The sequence below is a fragment of the Branchiostoma floridae genome, chromosome 11 (genome assembly GCF_000003815.2).
Source record: "Branchiostoma floridae strain S238N-H82 chromosome 11, Bfl_VNyyK, whole genome shotgun sequence".
In the NCBI taxonomy this organism is placed as follows: Eukaryota; Metazoa; Chordata; class Leptocardii; order Amphioxiformes; family Branchiostomatidae; genus Branchiostoma; species Branchiostoma floridae.
Genome location: NC_049989.1, coordinates 14,728,623 through 14,748,810, shown reverse-complemented (window position 1 = coordinate 14,748,810; position 20,188 = coordinate 14,728,623). Strand labels below are relative to the sequence as shown.

General features: G+C 40.9%; 2 protein-coding genes across 3 annotated transcripts in view; both read right to left on the bottom strand.

Moving 5' to 3' along the window:
• LOC118426244 (deleted in malignant brain tumors 1 protein-like) overlaps positions 1-8,232 on the bottom strand; it is an 11,252-nt gene extending 3,020 nt beyond the window's left edge. Inside the window, exons 1-6 of the mRNA XM_035835515.1 lie at positions 8,025-8,232; positions 7,644-7,805; positions 3,882-4,085; positions 3,218-3,349; positions 2,690-2,902; positions 1,181-1,312 (exon numbers count right to left, since the gene is read on the bottom strand). Of these exons, the coding sequence (XP_035691408.1) occupies positions 1,181-1,312; positions 2,690-2,902; positions 3,218-3,349; positions 3,882-4,085; positions 7,644-7,805; positions 8,025-8,232 (1,051 nt within the window). The remainder of the gene's footprint in view (positions 1-1,180; positions 1,313-2,689; positions 2,903-3,217; positions 3,350-3,881; positions 4,086-7,643; positions 7,806-8,024) is intronic.
• A 2,821-nt stretch (positions 8,233-11,053) lies between these two features.
• LOC118426582 (peroxiredoxin-like 2A) lies at positions 11,054-19,758 on the bottom strand. Of its 2 annotated transcripts, none has more exons than XM_035836069.1 (5): positions 19,650-19,758; positions 17,069-17,221; positions 13,586-13,704; positions 12,931-13,065; positions 11,054-12,332 (listed from the first exon to the last, which is right to left on the bottom strand). In XM_035836069.1, the coding sequence occupies exons 2-5, from the start codon at positions 17,187-17,189 to the stop codon at positions 12,057-12,059; spliced, it is 651 nt and encodes a 216-aa protein (XP_035691962.1). In that variant the 5' UTR covers positions 17,190-17,221; positions 19,650-19,758; the 3' UTR covers positions 11,054-12,056. The 2 variants fall into 2 exon arrangements, with proteins under 2 accessions (XP_035691962.1, XP_035691963.1); XM_035836070.1 differs by having other exon boundaries at positions 17,069-17,217; positions 19,650-19,729.
• Between the last annotated feature and the right edge of the window lie 430 nt (positions 19,759-20,188).

Below are 20,188 nucleotides of genomic sequence, written 5' to 3'. Positions count from 1 at the left end.
TAGGCGGCAGACAGGTGACAAACTTACGTTTCGCCGACGACATTGATGGGTTAGCTGGGGAAGAGAGCGAGTTAATAGAATTGGTGGACCGTTTGGACAATGCAGCCACAGCCTTTGGCATGGAAATCAGTGGTGAAAAGACCAAAATAATGACAAACAATACTCACGGTTTCAATGCCACAATCAAACTTGGTGAAACAAGGCTAGAGAATGTTGCAAAATTCAAATATTTAGGTTCAATCATATCTGACGAAGGATCCCGTCCAGAAATCTTAGCAAGGTCTGCGCAGACAGTAGCCGCACTAGCTAGGCTCAACACCATATGGAAGGATAAGAACATATGCCTAAGATCCAAAATTAATCTTATGCGTGCCCTAACTCTGTCAATTTACCTGTACGGATGTGAGACCTGGACATTGACAACCGAGTTACAGAAAAGAATCCTCTCAATGGAAATGAGATGCTACAGGAAAATTCTGGGGATTACGTACTTAGACCGTGTCACTAACGAGGAAATCCGCAACAAAGTCGTACAAGCCATAGGACCACATGACAACCTCTTGACAACAGTGAAAAAGCGCAAATTAAGATGGTTTGGTCATGCGGCAAGGTCGTCGGGGTTAACAAAAACAATACTACAAGGGACAGTCCCAGGAAGCCGAAAGAGAGGAAGACAGAAGAAACGATGGGAGGACAACATAAAAGAATGGACCGGGCTGAACTTAGCGGAAGCCATAAGAGCGGCGGAGGATAGAGACAGGTGGAGAAGAATAGTGGACGAAGTCATGGTGCCCCAACGACCCACACAGAGGTCAAGGGATAGGTGAAGTGAGGTGAGGTGAGACACAGAAAATGCCAGAGGAGTTAGCTGGCCGAGGAGTATGGTTGCGACCCAGCTAACTCGTCTGGCATGTTCTGTGTCTATATATGTTCAATTTCTACTATTTTTCCAGCGACCTATGGATTCTGGTAGAGTCTCCTTCAGTGATTGCCATTTTCTACAAAAGGGTAACAAATGTTGATGGTACTTCAAGGAAACTACGTCACAGTAATTTTCTTTTGAGCGATTTCACTTGTCCCTGTAAGGATGGACCGCTTTTTTTCACCCGCTAACCAGACTGGATCGCTTTTTCCGCCGTCCGGACTGGACCACTCTCTCCACCAACCCAACTGTTCATACCTATATCTACTGCAGTGTAGGTGGCACTGAACCCAGCAGCTGTTCCCGTAGCATCAGAAGTGAAGACGGCCGTCATGGTGTTAGCTGAGGAGTATATGGTGCCCAGGTTTAGCAGACCAGTGTTCCGGACCCCTGCGGTTTGAACCAAGATAAAAATAAATTGTTTCTTGATAAATCTGTCTTTCACATACTGAAAAATCTTACAGTACAGTATTGAACTTCACCACATCAAAGTGCTATTACATTTGGACGAAATCAAACATTGTTTTCAACACGGGTTGGTATAACGATGCAAAAACTTATACTCAATTGCATTAGTCCTTTAAAAAAGAAGATGAGGCATGTAATAATATTAAAGCGTTTATCCCAGACGAAACGTACAGTACACAACAATAGTGTAGTGCATACGTCAGAACCAATCACGTATCAAATATGGCGTCGGGAAGTTTTGTATCTGTTCGTTCGACAAAAGGCCCCATCACGTGAAAAGCGGAATCAGCCGGAATGCGGTCAGAATGACTCTCCTCAGAATGACTATTGTTTGTATATTCCTGTGTATGCGAAGTGCATTATAGAAATTCTCACTGCGTTCCTGCGTTCTCACTTTACTCAGGTGAAAATGAGTACCTAGCTTCGGCTAGGGCCGTCCCTCGGATAGGACGTTAAATGGAGGTCCCGTGTCTGGGGAGAGCCATACCCCAGGCACGTTAAAGAACCCGCCACACGTACGTGCGATGGTGCGGTGTGAGTGGTCCAAAACCTACGGTACCTTGGCCGCACCTGGGGCAATTACTGTCGTATTGAGGTCACCTGAGTAGCGCCGAATGGCAGCTCGCTCCAGACACTTGCGACAGTCGTATTGAGGTCAACTGAGTGGCGCCGAATGGCAGCTCGCTCCAGACCCTTGCGATTTAGCCCCGCCTATTGTAAGCTCATCGCAATTCATACCCTGGCTGCAAAGAGTGAGTAGTCGACCCACCCAATAACAACAACAATAACAGTTACAGATATTTCTGCCCATTCTTGGGTTCGTCCCAAATGTTTTTGTTATGCTTAAAACTTTCGAGGTGCATTCGAAGTGAAGAAATATCGAACGGCATGCAAAGTGTGTTCTAACTGCAGTATGACCGCATTCTGCGGCATTCCAACATTATTCGAAACATTCTGATCTCATTCGATGGAGAACCGAAACAGCAAACCACTTCAAGTCCTGCCAGAATGTGGCCAAAAGAACATCTGGAATGCAGTGAGAAGTCAAGAATGCACTACAAATACCCAGGAATAGACAAAGAATAGTTATTCTGACGGCATGTCGTCTCATTCCTTCTCGGGTGAAGGGGATATAAGGTCGACGTCCATTTGGAATTCCCACCCGAATGTGGCACGAACTTTGCAACCTCTTCATTCTTGCTGGTTCTGCTTGATTCTTGCCAATTTGGTTTCATTGTACACGTGAAGGCCCTAATAGTAAGAGGTACAGTTTTTCGGAAATGCGCACGTAGTCCTTACCTATTCGATTCTGCCTGTCAGTAGAGTTCCCGTCATAGATATCCAAGAAGTCCGAGCTTCTCTCAAGGTCAAACACAGAAAAGGTCAACTGGATCCTCTTGTCTGACTCCACCACGATGTCGTAACGGCAGGTCTGGTTGCTAGGGTAGTTGTCCGGGTAGTCTGGGCTGCTAAAGGTCCCGCTTTCGCCTGTCAACAGAACTGGCTGGCAACCTATTGCGGAAAGAGGTGGCAAGGGGGTCTTGTGGTATTGTTGAATTCGAATCTGAAGGTTCTGTGTTCAAATCTGTAGCAGACCCCAATAATGCGAAAAATCTCGACCCTCTAAAACGTCATTACACGGGGGGCATATTTTTTGGGGGAGCTCAATTTTCGATGTTTTCAACCAATGAATGTTGTTTCTAGATCTGTTCTTTAGAGTATGTCTGTTTCAACATTTGTGGGGAAAGGCAAACATCGTTGCTGCATTCAAAAGTGCTCAACCTTCGAGCTTGTCCACCAATGAATGTCGTTCTTGACACTACGTACCTGACTCCAATGTAATGTACGAGGCGTTAAACCCGGAGGCCGTCCCTGCCCTGTCCGACGTAAAGACTACCGTCATGGCGTTCCCTGTAGATTCTATAAGGTGGACGTTTGTCTGACCTGTGTACCGCTCTCCTAGAAAGAAAGAAAAATGATAACATACGCGTATCATATCTAGAGTTTTTGTAAATCTTTTTTTCTGAATGTTTTTCTTGCTTAGGTTCATCTTCGTATAATGTCTGAGCTGTCGTAATAAGTACACGAGAGAGCGCCTGGGGGAAAACATGTGACTCGGACCAATTCCATTTCCTGTCATCCCTCTGGGACCTTTCTAGCACCTTTGACGTAATTTCCTGTTATAGTGTCCACAATGTGTCTAATGTGTATTTTGCGTACTTTGTTTCAGGTTGTTAAACGGATAAATGGTAAAAGAGCCTAAAATAGAGCAAGATGGAGCTACACTTCTAGGAAGGATGTAAAACATACACTTTACTTTGGTGTTGTCATGGTGCTGTTTTACGATTGAAACGCCAGGACACACAATTCTACAAACAAACAAACACACAAACTTAACTGAAAAAACAGATTGATGCCAAACTCTCTCCTATTTACTTGGCATTTTATACCTATTTTTCAGACACAAACATCTAAGATTGTCCTAAAGTACCTCCTCTGCTTTGGTCGATTCCGTCATAGACCTCCACGAAGTCCAGGTCTCTCTCAACGTTGAAGTCAGAAAATGTCAGAAGGATCCTTTGATTCCGCTGCACTATGATCTCGTACAGACATCTCTGGTTGTTCGGGTAGTTCTCTGGGTAGTTGGGACTACTGAACGTCCCAGTTTCTGCTGTCAGTAGAACTGGTCGGCACGCTATTAGGGAAAGACGTTTCTTGTTACCACAACAGTAAGGCAGATATGTTAATTCATAATCTGCCTATGTACTATGTTTAAATACTTGTTTTAGTAATTAGGATGATAAGTTTTTTTTTTCTTTTTTTGCCATACATCGTACCGTGTACGATCGTTGCGCAATCAAGTTCTTCTTCTGTTTATCTTAATGAAGAAGTTTATTTGCAAGTTCGTGCCCGAGGGCTAATTGCAAGCACATGGTATATACATAGTAGATATACAAGTGACAATGGATAGTTATGAACAATATTCTACTCTAATACTAGTCTTGGCTATTTCTAAACAGGTTGGGTTTGTCGTCTTGTTTGGAAGCAGAGGGGGACGAAAAGCCCCACCTTTTCTAAAATTTGTGGGTTCTGCGATTGCAAGAGAAAAGTGGCTTTCTGCTCGTCTGTCAATGTGGGGAAGTTGGGATAAGTCTTTGTGGCTTCTCTAAACAGGGTGATTCTTTCGGTGTGGTTGAGTGGACATTTGGAAATAAAATGTATTTCCTCTCCCACTTTTATTTTACATCCTAACTCTATATAGCCACTTTTGGAAAGTCATAACTGGTAGCAGTTTTTACAATTGAGCTTCTGGTTTCAGTTAGGTTAACGTCATATTTCCACAAAGGGGCCCTGCTGGGAAGTTTTGGAGGAACGAAAAGTACCATATGAAAAACAACAAAAACACAAACCGGACCAAACATAATTCAATAGCATGCCTTGTGCATATTTATTGGGCCAGGCATAAACTTTAATTTTGCATTTCCGCAAACAGCTTGGCCGGGCCCCGGGTAGCTACACGTTGGTACAAGTGTTTGAAGTTAAATACGTGAGGGTATATCGTTGAAAATTAACAAAAAGTACCTTGTTTGTTGCGTTGCCCGAACACTTTGACTGTCAACAGACAGCAAACCAACCCAGCGAAACAAAGTAGGCGCCTCATGAGGACTTAGACAAAGGCCAGTCCTGTTAAAGAGGTTTGACAAAGAAGTGACATATTCAGTTATATGTGTCCATGGACAGGTCGATAACATAAGAAACACGTCGCAAATTACAGTTCATTGTTGAACAACAGGATTTGTTATTACCATTGCCAAGAAGGTTATGTTTTCGGCGCTGTTCGTCGGTCTGTGTGTGTCAATCTGTCTGTGAACAGAGTAACTTCAGAAGCTATTGATGGATCCTTATATTTGGTAGGTGGGTAGGGGTCAGAAAAAAAGAAGTTGGAGTTCGATACTGGACCACCTAGCGGCTTTCTAAGGTACCGCATCGAAAATTCCAGTTTTGATATCTCGTGTTCTGGACATGCTATGGCATGGTCGTAATTTTATTTAAAAGTGGTACATAGCTCTTGGGGCAGGGAGTAAGGGCCACTGTGGTGTCGGCCTGCCCTCCAACCCCCTAACTGCTCTCTCGAAACTGCAGGGAACATTAATTTCAGACTGGAACATTTATACTTCAGGCTTTGAAGGAGAATAAGATATGTTGACGTATCGTCATGATTTTTGGCATGTTTCACTCACTCATTTTGATATTACAAAGCACGTTACATCGGATCGGAGATTTCTAATGCCCTAACAAAGGAGTTAAGTACGCTACAGCAGGCTTCCAGACCAGGCACGCCAGTATGGCCTGAAGCAATGCGTGATTGCTGTAGATGACCTCGGATGAACCGTACCGTAACGTGAAAACAACAAAATTTTAGTAATCCACCGGAAATCCTCGTATGACTCATCTTTTAAGACTTTGAAGCAAACTACGAGCTAAATTTCATACTAAGAAAGCTTCAATGCGCATTTTCGTCCATTATGCTTTTTTTGTTCTGAAAAAAAGGCTGAAACAGATATAATATGGCCGTTCTGCACTTTAGTTATGTAGGTCTTTAACCCTTTTGGCCTTGGAATTAATCAGACCTACCTGAACTGGATCAAGAACTGATTACTTGTCCCAGTTATTTAGGTCTAAAAATATTTTAGGCTGAAAACAACGTGACCATTATAATCCTGTGTATAATATAATATAGTGTTCTGTTTGTTTATTTCATTTTCTTACCATAAAGATGTAAGTGGCGTCTACTTATAGTGAATTCGAATGGGATCAGGAGTCTTGCCTTACACGTCTTTTTCTTCAGAAATCATACTTGCTAATCTTAAGACAGGTTTCACTGCAGTAGATCTTCCAACCGTCAGAAAAAAGATAAGACATGACTTAATTCGAAGCTTCTATATACTTGCCCTTAACATATATGAACAAGTTTGGGAACGACACCGTAGATTATTTGTGAACAAAGGTAGAAACATGACAACTTACCTTCGCTTCGATAACAGAAGTAACGCTGGTCTGCGACTTTCAAGTGATTGAGTCAGTCTTTTGGTGACACCACAACGCAGCAGAACCTAGTTGAATTTCCCGTCAAACTATCAAGAACTCCGTCGAGCAAGTTACTAATTATACCTCATGTAGCTGAAGCAAGTATAGTCGACACACGAACGGAAGCGACCTGAACAACTTATGATATTATACACGCCTGTCTGATCACAAACTTGGTGGACCGGTTTCGCGTCACAAGTAACTTTAACCAATGGGACTGTGACGATTTTGTAAAGAGTTGTAAGGTACAAACGGGGCAAATTCAAACACGACTTCTATTCGATCTGTGCCGAACTTCTAACGTTGATTCAGGTTTTCTATCTACTCCTCGTAGATTCCCACGTAGATTAATGTGTCATACAGTGTTCGGAGTCAATATCAAACATATTAAAGAGTTTATGATCAAAGTACATGGTTTCAAATGTGAGTTTCAATTACTCTCAGAATAATGTCACCATGGTTTAGTTTTTCCTGGTGAAAATCTCGGAGACATTTGGACAGCTCTAGAGCAATAAAAGTACATATATATGGATTGATACAAATTAAATGGCTACGACGTTTGATTCCAACTTTTTTATTGCCATGTATATTAGTCAAGCAGACGGAGGTTCCATTTAAGTTTACAAAAACTAAGAACGTCTTTTCAGTAGTACACTTACATTCTGGGTCCGGCATCAGCTTGGAGATTAGTGACGCATACATAGGGCAAACACAAGCGAACTAATTTCATTCATTCATTCAGAAAATATATCTATGTCGTTCTCTACAGATCATTATAGTCAATCATGTCTGTACATGATATGTATAAAAAATATGTTTAAAGCAACACTAAAGATTATTAAAAAAACGTAGCACCAGCAACTCCAAGCAACACAGTTTCGCCAGCTTTTACAAACTACCCGTTAAATGTCCGGGAGTCATGTATGGAGTCCCACAAAAAAGGACAATACAAAGCAACACACGTCAAAACACACACACACACACACACACACACACACACACACACACACACACACACACACACATACACACACACACATACACAATATCTCAATTTTCATGGAGAATACAACACGAAGACAGAATATGTCAGAGATGGTCTTTTCTAGTTATAACTAGGTCCAGGCCTCGTAGGGTGGCGGTGGACCCCGCGGGTCCATCTCACGAACGGCCACCACGATGGGGGTGACTGCATTATCGGGACGCTTGAAGCAGACAGCTATGATGGTAATGGCGATTGCGGTTACGGGAATCAAAACCGTGGGAAGTACTATTTCGAGGATTCTTGTTGTATTCTCTCCATCGTTTCGAGTTGTATCGTCTCCACCTGTGGAAGATGGCGGTTCCAAGCATGAGTTTGCTTCGTTTGAATGCTATTTTAGTGTAAGGCACAACTACACTATGTAACGCACACACACACATACATGCACGCGCGCGCACGTACGCACGCACGCGCGCGCACACACACACGCACACAGTACACATGTACGTACACACACGCGCATGCACGCACGCCTGTCCCAAAGCCCCCCAAAAGTTACCGTACCTGGAGGTGACTCAGGCGGTGCCTCCGTAGCTGGTAGTACGGGGTCCTTACAGACAGCCGCCCAGTTCCAACAGCGCTTCGGGCAGCACAACCGTCCCCCGGGACAGTCCCAGTCCGTCCGGCAGGTGTCCCGGCAAGAACCTACGGACCCAAGTCCCGCCACGGGACACGAGCCAACTGTCAACGTGAAGAGATGGTGTGACGTCATTGTTGATACGGTAGAAGACGAAACACATTTCATTTCAACCTGTCCCTGCTACGATCAAGAGAGAAAAGAGCTCAGATGCCAGCAAATTCTATCCTAACTTTCCACGCTTACAGACTCTTCACAAAACCCACACATAACGTTCTATTGTCTCAGAAAAAGTAGTCAAACCCAATAACTTACAGTTTAGTGAAAAATATGATATAAAAGGCAACTAAGCACACAGAACGTTACAAAATGTCATGGGCATAATTTGTGTATATTCTTTGGTAAACAATTGATTTTTCGTTTACGGCCGGGTCCCGTTTTGGAAATGGGACCTTGACCTTACGAAAATTTGGGTTAAGTTCCAATTTACTTGAAGTGTTGGTTAGATAAAGTTTACTTTACTTTCAGAATGTCATTTACCAACATAGATGGATTTTCATGTTAAGCTATTGACGGCAGATCTATCATGAGAATCATAAAGTACTCACGTGTAGCACAACATGTCCCTGTGTAGCCGGGTGCACAGTTACACCCGGCACCTGCAGGTGTGCCCCCGTTATAACAGAACCTGTTACACGGTCGGCTCTCTCTGCTACTCCCTATGCATTCCCTCCCACCATTGGCTGCATACTGAACGATGAACCTAACCGTTAGAAATGAAACACGTTACATCTAGTTGAATGCGGAAACGACGCCAGAAAGGCTCTCGCCAAGCAACCTGCACCTAACACTTGAATTCCAGGAAAAACACAGTTAATTGTACAGCGTATTTGCACTGCAAATATTTTGTCCGTCAACGTGAAAGACGCGGCTCTGACTGGCATGTAGTTACAGGTCTATAGCACCGACCTACTGACATTTTATGTTATACACCATTAAGTGTTATATCATTGTACATCCAAGCAAACAAACAAATAAATCGATAATAAATCGACACTTGTTGATCTGCAAGAAATGGTCACCTCCCGATATCCCCCCCAATATTAGTTTACAACTTGATTGAAACACATGTATCGTTATCTATCAAACACACAACACGCAAAACATCATCTGCATTACAAGCGTCTATGTACTAAGTACATTTTCTTAAAGTGTTTGTGTCAATGTTTCTTTGATCATACTAAAACCTGGCGACGTTTCGCTGTCGTTAAATACTAAAGTATACTTAAGAAAACGCGACAGGTATCAAAAGGGTAAAATTCATGACAAGCATAGAGCACAATAGTCACAATTAGGGCTGGGTATCGGTACAGCGTACCGGTACAAAACCGGTTTTTCTTATTGGACCGGTCCAGAAAAACCGGACCTGAAAAAATTAGGTGCACCGGATGTTGGACCGATTAGAAAATTAACAGATTATTTTATCAGGCATATACACGTTTTGGCGCTTGCAGGTGGAAGAAAATAACAAGAGTGAAGTGCAGTAGAGTTTATAGTAATTTCTACCAAGTTTTACAGCCAATCGTACAGGTGCAGTTAGCGTTGAAGGATTTTAAAACACCAGTGTAAGTCTAATACTCCACCAAACAGATCTCTTTGTAGTGAAATGGACCATTGGTATGAGTCATACTGCATCAGGTTCAGGTTCAGGTCCGGACCTGGACCTGATCCTTTGGACCTGAACCGGACCTGGACCTGAATTTTCTGTACCGGTACCCAGCCCTAGTCACAATGTTTTAGGCTAGCTCTTATTGTTCTAGAAATTAGGATGTCAAATTTCATTCTATATTCATAATCTGCATATGTACTATGTTTAATACTTGTTTTAGTAACTAGGATGATAAGTTTGTTTCTTCTTTTTTTGCCATACATTGTACCGTGTACGATCGTTGCGCAATACAGTTCTTCTAGTATATTTAAGTACCTCTGTGAGTGGTAATATGCCGCTTTAATCGTATTCCTTCCCTCAAACGTATCATGAAATTGAACACAAATACTCTTGCTCCGTTTCTTGTCCAATTTCTTCCCGGCCATTTCGGTTATTGCATGAAACGGCAAGGAAATTTACGTTGTTCACAAATTCAGTGTTACTATAATTGAAATGATTGATACTTCAGTCACGAATATATGAATGCCTCACCTTGTCCGTGTTTGGAGTCCAGTGTTCCCACATGGAGCCGAACACGGGCCCCAGGAGTTCCAAGTTGACCAGACACAGTCCACTGGATGTACCGGGAGTTGTCTCCGTCTATGCCCCCAATAGCTCCCGTGTCTGCTGTGCCCTTCCGAATCGGTAGTGAAGACAGATACCAGCACAAGTGACCTCAAGAACGTCACGATCGTCCAAAGCATCTTGGTAAAAAGTTTGAGGACTCTTTTTTTGCGCTGCGTCACACGTAAGGGTCAAATGACGAATAAAATTTCCCGGAATACCCGTTATTATTACCTTTTGCATTACCACCAGGTCAAAATCCAAATTGGTAACCAATAAATTGCATTCACTGCACTTGTACATTGTAACAATTGGAATAATATGTAACTTATTATTCTCTGTATACAGTTAATGTAACAAGGAGACCTTAGGTCTTTAGACAAATAACTGATTCGGCTGTTTAACTTACCCCAGACTGAAAGAACGTGTGCAAGATATTTGCTGTTTAAATGGACTGTTTCAATATCATGTTAACACCATGTAATTGCATTTGTATTTGTATAGGCTTCTTTTGAAATGAGGGTCCATGGCCTAGCGAGTGGAAAGACTTAATAATAACAGAATGGTAAGGTTTTGTAATTCAGTTTCCAGATTCTTCAAATTTGTGATTTTCTAACATACATGTACGTAACTTTTTATTGATTTACCCTTAAGAAGAATGCTGAAAGAGACAGACTATTTTTCTTCATTTCATTCAATGCTTTATTCAACACCTCTGGAATGTCTACGTCCAATCAAACCTGCAATTATATCAAAACACTTCGCACATCTTCACAGAAAAACTATCAAGCAAGAGATGTGGAAAGTTTTCATCTTTTGCCATCATTCTATTATGTGTGTTAGTTTGAAATGCAATGACAATGCAGAGTTGTATTGCCACGTCGTATTCCAGTTGTCATATCAATACATTCCCTCAGTAACAAGTACTGAAATAGCTTTTTACTTTTTGAGAAGTGCAACCTTAACAAGATTTAGCAACGAGAAATTCTAAGTGTCCTACTGTACATCCACTTGATCAATGATATAACATAAGTCTCAAATTGCTGTTAGATGTTTAACATTGTTCAGTTAATAACGATTACTATCATTGGCACAACTGGAAAAATCGAAAAAGAAGTTAAGTCAACCAATTCGTTTCAAAACTCTGATAATGCAATGCCAGACTACGACTGTGATTTAATAAATCTTTATAAAACAAAATGACTTGAAGGTTCATCTGTGTTGGTAGAATTCACTCTTTAAAAAAAATGAAAAAATTGAACTTAAATTTCCAACACAAGAAATTGGACTTATCCAATTTTTAAAAACTGATCTACACCAGTCTTTGTCAAGGAATTGACACTCAAGACCAGTTTTCTTGAACACATTAGTGCCCAAGTTCAAAATTTGCCGAAGTTTCTAAACACATACATCCCTCACTAAACAGAGACGGAGGGCGACATAGACTTTCTACAACTTATGATTCACTGCTTATGGAGTCACATGTGCTATCTACATAATGTGAGGTCACAGAAGCATTCCTTGACAAAGACTGGAGTCAAGCAGTAAAAAAATTGGATAAGTCCAGTCTCTCCTGTTAGAAATTGCAGCTCAACTGAATTCAAAGTGAAATAACGTAGCAGCTTTTGTGACTTAAAAAAACATCAATTGCATCTCATCATCATCATCATCATCATCATCATCTTTTCTAAATTTTGCTCTTTGCATTGATGTGCTGAATTTCCCCCACAGCCTTCATGATGTCAGTTAGGTTGGCATGGTGACCGAACTCCTGCTCGGCATGCTGCATGAGGATGCCCTGGTTACCGCTCCCGACGACGAAGACCCCGCCTAGCAACCGCCCCTCCCCTTCGTAGTTGCCCTCCACTTTCTTCTCCATAACCCGGCGGATGTTGAGCCAGAAGTTGACCCTCAGGAGACCAGCGAGTGACATCCATCGCTCATGGGGGCCGTAGAATCTTCTCTGGAAGAATCATACAATGAATAATGAGGACTTTGACTTTATTTTGTTATCAATAAGTCATACATGATTAAAGAAAAAGAAAGTCTCCAGAAAGTCAGTGCAGTGAATCAGAGTCTGATGAATGTCACCGTGGTCGACTGAAAATTCATGCTGATCAGTGTTCGTGTTGTGTTGAAAAAAAAAGCTCAATCATACAACTAATAAAAAGAAAGTCTTTAACTCTTTCTTACACTTAGTAACGTACAAGGTATCAGCAGCAGTCGCTCATGACAAAGCATTTTTCTAGAATGCTTGGTCACACATACAGCAAGGAAAAGTCACGCATCAGAGTTTATCAATGAGAAGTTGAACATAAAAATGTTGGGACATTGATTAAAGTTTTGGGCACATATGGCATATAATAGCACTTCAGGTCTGTAGCTACGAGAAAGGTCTGCTTTACCTAAAGAAAAAAGTATTTGCAGCTGAACCATCCCAATCAAATTTTCCTAGTAAAAAAAAGCCAATCCACTAATCATTAACTCAGCCTGACGTTTTAGTTATTTAGCAATTATGTTAAAGTACAGAAGAAGAGACTACAACATTGCAGCTGCTATACCTCAAGATCCAGGAAGACCTTCCCCTGGAAGTAAGGCTGGAACTCTGGCACTCCCTTCCTCTCATGGACAACAGCATAGAGGGGGACACCAGCCCGGTCCAGCTGGGGCTTCAGAGAGGACAGCCCTAGGGCCTCCTGGGGACGGGGCAGGAACAACAAGAGTTCAAAGATCTCATACCTTCATGAAATATTCAGAGTTTCTGATATTATGTCTTGTTTACTTGTAATAGACTGATCCCATAGCCCTCAAAATGTAGAAAATTCAAAATAAAATAGCATACAGATTCAAATATTTGATAGACATGCAGTCAATCTCTGATTGGTCAAACTGATAATTGCCATGCTACCATTGGACTGGTTGAACTGTTGATTGTGATGGACAGTCAGGATCTGTCAATTCATTGGCTATGCAAATAAGATTCTGATTAACATAACATGTGTCCATTGATCACTTCCTGTCACTCTATAGTGAGTATGACTAGTATACAGAAATCAAATATTTTGTAACTGTAAAACACAAACATACAGAGCAAAACAAATTCGTAGACTCTTTGATTGACCATCATGTAATGTCTGATATTAAAACAGCTAGTTCTATCACCTCTGAACTTAACTTCCTGTCACTCTACTGACATTGTGTATTCAAATGACTCACCTCTCTGCACAGCTGTCATCCAGGCCTGCGCACCGCCATGATGACGGCACCATGGTTTTTCCACAGTTCTTGTGCCTGCAGCTTCTTCTTATTACCATCCAACTCTTCTAGAGCAGCATCTGAATCAACATGGAAAAAGACAGAGTTCTGAATTATACATATGTAGATTTTACATGCTATTTCCATACACAAAGTGTTAACAAACAATTATACAGATTTTACGTGCCATTTCCATATACAAAGTGATAACAAACAATTATAAAGATTTTATGTGCTATTTCCATTCACAAAGTGATAACAAACAAGATTTCCATCAGTAACTCGGATCCTTCTCAACTTGAAAAGCAGAAATTTTTAACTTTAAGTTTAATGTCAATCACTGAGACAGATCAAAACTTTTATTCAAATGTAAGATATTCTGAGATGATGATATTTGTTGTGATCCATTTACAACAAACTTAGTAGAACTAGGGTCTAGATCCTAACCTGCTCAATTCTAAATCTAAGAGTAAGAAGAGGTACTAGGTAATTTGTTTTTATGGAGGACAATTCAACATGAGTGCTAATCAATCGTCTTTCCTTGTATTACCATGACAGGGCATTTGCATGTAATTTATCACCGCAGAGATTTTATACATTGGTTTAAACTCTAAGCAACACTGTAACTTCAAGAGAATCATCCCAGCTGTATCCTGTGGGATTGGAAAGACTTGTCTGTACGTCTGTCTGTACGTCTAAACCTTTTGCTCTTACACAGTTCACTTTGTAGTACTGTACAGGGTGCCAGAGACTAAACATGCAGTCTGTGGACTATATAATTGTTTGGGCACAGATGAGGGGATGGCTTACATGTAGCTACCATAGCCCATTCTAACAAAATGTGAATGATCTGCAATCCCACATCAGAAGTTTAAAACATATATATAAATTTTATGTCTAACCAGGATTCCAGCCAGCATCTGTACCTCTGTTCTTTAATGGAATTTTGCAGCTGGGGACAGACAAAAATCTTGCCCATTCCAACCACTGACGGACCCCAAATCAGCATATAAAAATATTTTGAAAAATGAAATTTTGCACAGATGCCATTGAACCAAGCTCACTCTACTAGTACTCTACCAGCCAAATTTGCCCCTCAAAATGCAGGAATTAGTGGTTCAGAGGGTCTAGATCCTACATTTCAAAATTTTCCTGGACCCCCTAGGATTGTTGCACCTTCCACGCATAACAGGATTTCCATTCAAAATCCAGGGGATGGAAAACAAGAGCTTCTGAAAAAAGCTAGTCTTTCGCTTACTTATATTGTGTAGGTAAAATTGTTTGGCATAGTTTGGTCAAGCGTGGGTGCCAAGTCTGCAACGTTGGCAGCTCTGGCACAGTTTGGTCAAGTGCTAGGTTATATAACTGTTTAGTAAGGTAGTGGTTCTCACAGAGTATATTTTACTTGAACTGTATAATAACACAACTGCATGAATGATGTTAACTTTATTCGGATTGTTTCGCTGTTAAGAACGGCTCTGTTACAGTACAACAGGGTTTTATGAAAGTGCACTGTAGTAATCAAATTTATCAGTAGATGTGTCCTGAATTTCTGCAAGAACAAACAAAGTATTGTCACCATAAACAACTGAACATAAAATATTAACATGGCATATACAGTAATGGAAATATTTTTTTTAATGGCAAGATCATGTGAAAGGTAGATATTTTAAACTAAAACAGGTCCGTGGTATGTTTAATGGAACGTTTCGTTTCTTTTAGTAACGCAATTATGCTTTTACTTGACGGAGTCGTGACGTCACGCGTCAGACTCACTCCGTCGAGCTCGGTCAGAATCTTCCCTTTCGAAATTATAAATTAAATGTGGGTAATTCTATTTTCAACGCATCCGAGGGCTACTATTTTGCTGAAAGAAGTTTGTTACACGAAAATAGCCTGAAATTTCTTAGAGTAAGAAATTTCCGAATACGCCCCCCTCCCACACCATGTCAGATGCGGCGCACGCATCTTACACAATTCTAGATTTTGTAGCGGTGATTTTCCATAAAACAAAGTAAATGACATGTCAAACTGTTCTCTACAATGTCTGTTTTATTATAACCAAACAGCGAACATGTTAGTTTATAAATTGTATACAATCTTACGAAGAAATCCTCACCGTTCACATCCGTCTCTGCAAATTCCTGCTTATAAGCCATACAGAAACCAAGCAGCACATTCATGGTAGGCCGATACGTATGTCATAACGTTACATACCGTCGAATCTGCAGGGTAGAATATCTCGCTAGCACGATATGGCATGGACCGCAAACCAAGCAGCACATTCATGGTAGGCCGATACGTATGTCATAACGTTACATACCGTCGAATCTACAGGGTAGAATATCTCGCTAGCACGGTATGGCATGGTCGACCCGGACGGACGGACGGACGGACAGACGGACAGAAATCTAATATCGGTCTGATTGCCTTTCGCCGCGGAAGCGCGGCGAAAGACAAAAATTCAGGTTGGCTTGAACACAGTATCTATGGTACTATTGATGATCAGGGAATTACTTGCGACAATACAAAATGTAGCTACAAAAGGCCAGTTCCACTGACCCATATATCCTATGTTGACATAACTGTTATATCAACATCAATGTACAACCGGAACACGTACTCAGCAAAGTTTGCTCGCCCAATGAATTTCATACACAAAGAACAAATTCTTAAGGTTTTGGGTGTTTTGTTGATGGAGAGGAGCAAGGGGCCAGTCCCTCTGGACTAGGCACTTACTACTAGGCAGATGTTTTGCTGAGTTATAAATCATACTTTTACATTATATATTCCTGGATCATAAAATCTATGGTTTAAGTATACAAGCAATTAAGTCAGTCATGGGTAGCAATGCAGTCTAGTGGAAAGGGGACCTAAATCTATGACTAGCGTCCTTTCTTAAACTGGGATGCATTGTATCTATAGTATAGGTACATTTTCATGTATCAGACCAGATGTTTAGGTTGACTACTTTGAAAAGACTCCTATTGACACAACATTCAGATACATGTACAGTCAAACCTGCCCAAGCGACCAACTCTTCTTAGCGACCACCTGACCATTACGACCGCTTTTTCTCGGTCCCGAAAATTTTCCCTATTGATGTAAGCATTTAGCAACCTCTTGACAACGACCACCTGGCCAACGCGACCGCGACCGCCAAAAATTAGGACCAAATCCCTGCCCATAATGACCACGTCATTTTCAAATCTCGAAGTGTCATCAATTTTGAATGATAACTGGTGTGATTTTGTGCCGAATTCAGCCAGTTTGCGTCGGAATTTGACTACGTCAATAATGGACATGTTGTGAGTCGATACTCTTCTAACCGACCACTAAGATCGACCTCTTTTGCCCAGTCCCCCGGGCGGTCGTCTTGGACAGGTTTGACTGTATATTCTATCATGTCTCTTAGCCTCTAAGCAGCCTCTAGCGTCCACCCACCTGCGATATGTACGAGCTGCGCTGGGATGTGTTTGGGTAGCCAGAAGTTGAGGTTGACCGCCACCATGCCCACCACGGCCACGCCTACTGCATTCACCACCCACCCCATTGTCTCCAGCATACCCCAGTTATGTGGGGGTTATTCCACTCTGTCTGGAGAAAAGATGAGAAAAATATAATTTCAAAAATACTGTAAATGCAGAAACTTTTGCGGTGGTTTAATGTTCGCGGTTTTCGCGATGCCAGCTTCACCGCAAACTTAAAACCACCGCAAACATGTTTCCAGAGCAGTAAGAGACTACAGTGCATGGTGCTACCATGTTTCAACTTAAAACACAGTGAAAAGTCCTTTTTCCCGCTACTGCGAACTTAAATCCCCACAAACTTAAATGCATTTACAGTATATCAATCTATCTGTGACTACTTTGTATCAAGCTACTCGCACACCTGGTGACTATACCTGTCCATTATATTGTTGTGTGCAAGGAAAAATACACCCTACATCTGCTTGGTTTTTGAACCTGGTCAATAATGATTATACTATTATAATAATACAATTAGGATTGCCTTTAAGTATTGTGATTTTCCATACCGGAGAAACATTAAATTTGAAAAATTTAACAACCCAAGAGAGCAATACTGCATTGCCAGTTCTACATGTATATGTAAACTGTATGTAACGCTGGTTCACCTTTATCCTAGGGTAACCTATATTCGTTGTTTGTATAGAAAACGTATTTAGGGATATAAAGTCGACGGCAGTTTCAAATGGGAACATTTTGAAAATATTGCAAATTTGAAACCACTGTCAGCAGACTTAATACTCCTAAATGTGCTGTTTTTAAAGACAACGAATAAAGGTCACCCCACGGATAAAGGTGAACTAGCGTTAACTAAGATGAAGATAAATGTTGGTAACAAATTTAAAGGACTTCATGACTTGTTTGGAGCACAATTATGAGCAGATAATGTCTTACAGTAGTTTACAATGCTTAAAAAAAATCTTGCCAAAGAATACCAATTAAGCATTGAGAAATGACATACTCAACATATAGAAATGTTCCAGTGTTAAGACTAAGAGCGTACTCAATGTAACATTACCTTGAAAAAGCTTGTTCTATGAGTGTAACTGCTTGGATAAAAACGTGAGGCAAACCACACAGTGCAGGATTACTAAATAGTCTAATTTATTTGAACTTTCTGTACGATGCCGTGACTCCAACTGTTGCTAGGACACGGTTAGTTTGTACTTCTTTTAAGCCAGGAAATTTCTGTCTCGGCAACCATTGTTACCATGGAGACCTACTAAAGACTCCTGTAGTTTTGTTTACCTTGGCACAAAGACAACGGGACCACTGGACAAATTTGCCTCTGAAGAAGACGTCAAGACGGCATTTCCATGAAAATCAAGCCTTTGTTGCTTTTCATCTCTGGGTATGTTTAAGTAAATATCGTTTAGCTACCTTAGTCATGGGATCTGCTTGAATTAAACATTATTATGCTTATGGCAAGTGGTTATATCAAGAATTTTGACATGGAACTGGACATGATTTTGGAAACAGTCAAGACATTTCTGGTAGCATCCCGTATTTAGTGTCACTAACGAAAGATAGCGGATACTATCTGAAATGTCTGACCATTTCCAAACTTATATCCAGCTGCTTGAGTATTACTGCTTTTTGGCAATTCTAAGTGATGGATTGCTGATTTGCTTGACGTTGGAAAAATAACATCATTTGAAGCTTATCATAATACTGGAATTCATTGAGCTATGTTTTTCTCCTACTTCCCATCCTCTATGAACAATTAATTATGAGTTAACCAAGCCAAACAGACAAGATTACAAGAATACTGTAAATGCCTTTAAGGTCGTGGGGATTTAATTTTATGTTAGCGAGAAAATGTTATTTGCTTTGGTTTTTGTATAGTTTGTGGTTGGAAGAAGCCTGGCAGAAGACAAAAAAACAGTTTCACCTTATTCTAAATTTGCAGAGAAGTGGTTACAGCAAAACTGCAAACATTAAACCACCGTGAAAATTTTCACATTTTACAGTATGTTACAGCAAGTGTGATGGCATTATGCATTGCAACTGTCATCTTTATCCAATGTCCATGTAGTTAGATGTAACGTTAACGTTAGAACTGAATAGTGTAGAATGTAAGTGTCATGTACTCTAAGTAAAACCCAGCACCCCCCCCCCCCGCCAAGACAGGTGTAAAGCATATTCTGAGATTACAAGTGTCCTAGAATATAATTTTGCAATGTAACAGAATTTTTGTCAATCATCCTCTCTGCCCTTGCTACCAAGTTTGCATTATCCATCTCGCTCCGAATATAAGAGACATCTTTGAGCCCTATGCAGTATTTCCAATGATGTCTACGACATAATAAAATACAGCGCGAACACCCTTACGGACGTTGGCCTCCATAATTCACAAAGGCTATACAAATTATGTTCGGTTGTATTAAACCCAAGACAGTTGGGTCATGTAAGGTACCCGTACACCTAATAAAATAAGAATAACTGACTACCACCGATGGCAAAGTGTTTGAAATATCACAGGGATAGATTTTTCTCACCTTCTATGATGGAACATATATCACTGCACCGTTTTGTAACCTTTGAACAGCGACTAGCAGACGCCAACGGCCAACCTATCTCAGGAGGGCAGCCATCTTGGAATGAACCAAACATCAATTTCTCTAGGGGGTGTGGAGAACGGTCCACTTCAAAAGAAAGGGGTCGGCTGGAGAGAAGTATCAGCCACACTTAAGGTAAAACAAATAATAAAGACGAGACATGAAATATAATAAAATAACAACACAATAAAATTACTAAAATTCAAGAAATTAATCTAAAAATGACACAACAAAAAGGTAAAACAAAAGGAAATTTGAACAAGAAAGGTAACAAATGCAAAAAGTTTACCTTCACATGTTCTGTTCTTCTTTACTCAAACTCATTCATAATCAGCATTACATGTACATGTATATATATTTACCGACCAGCCCTTACAGCCCTGTCCTACCACTTGCTACATGGTGACAGCTGTTTGGTCCAGGCGTATTTGTTTGAAAGGAAAGAAATAAACAGGAAGAAGAAACTGGGCAAAAACAAT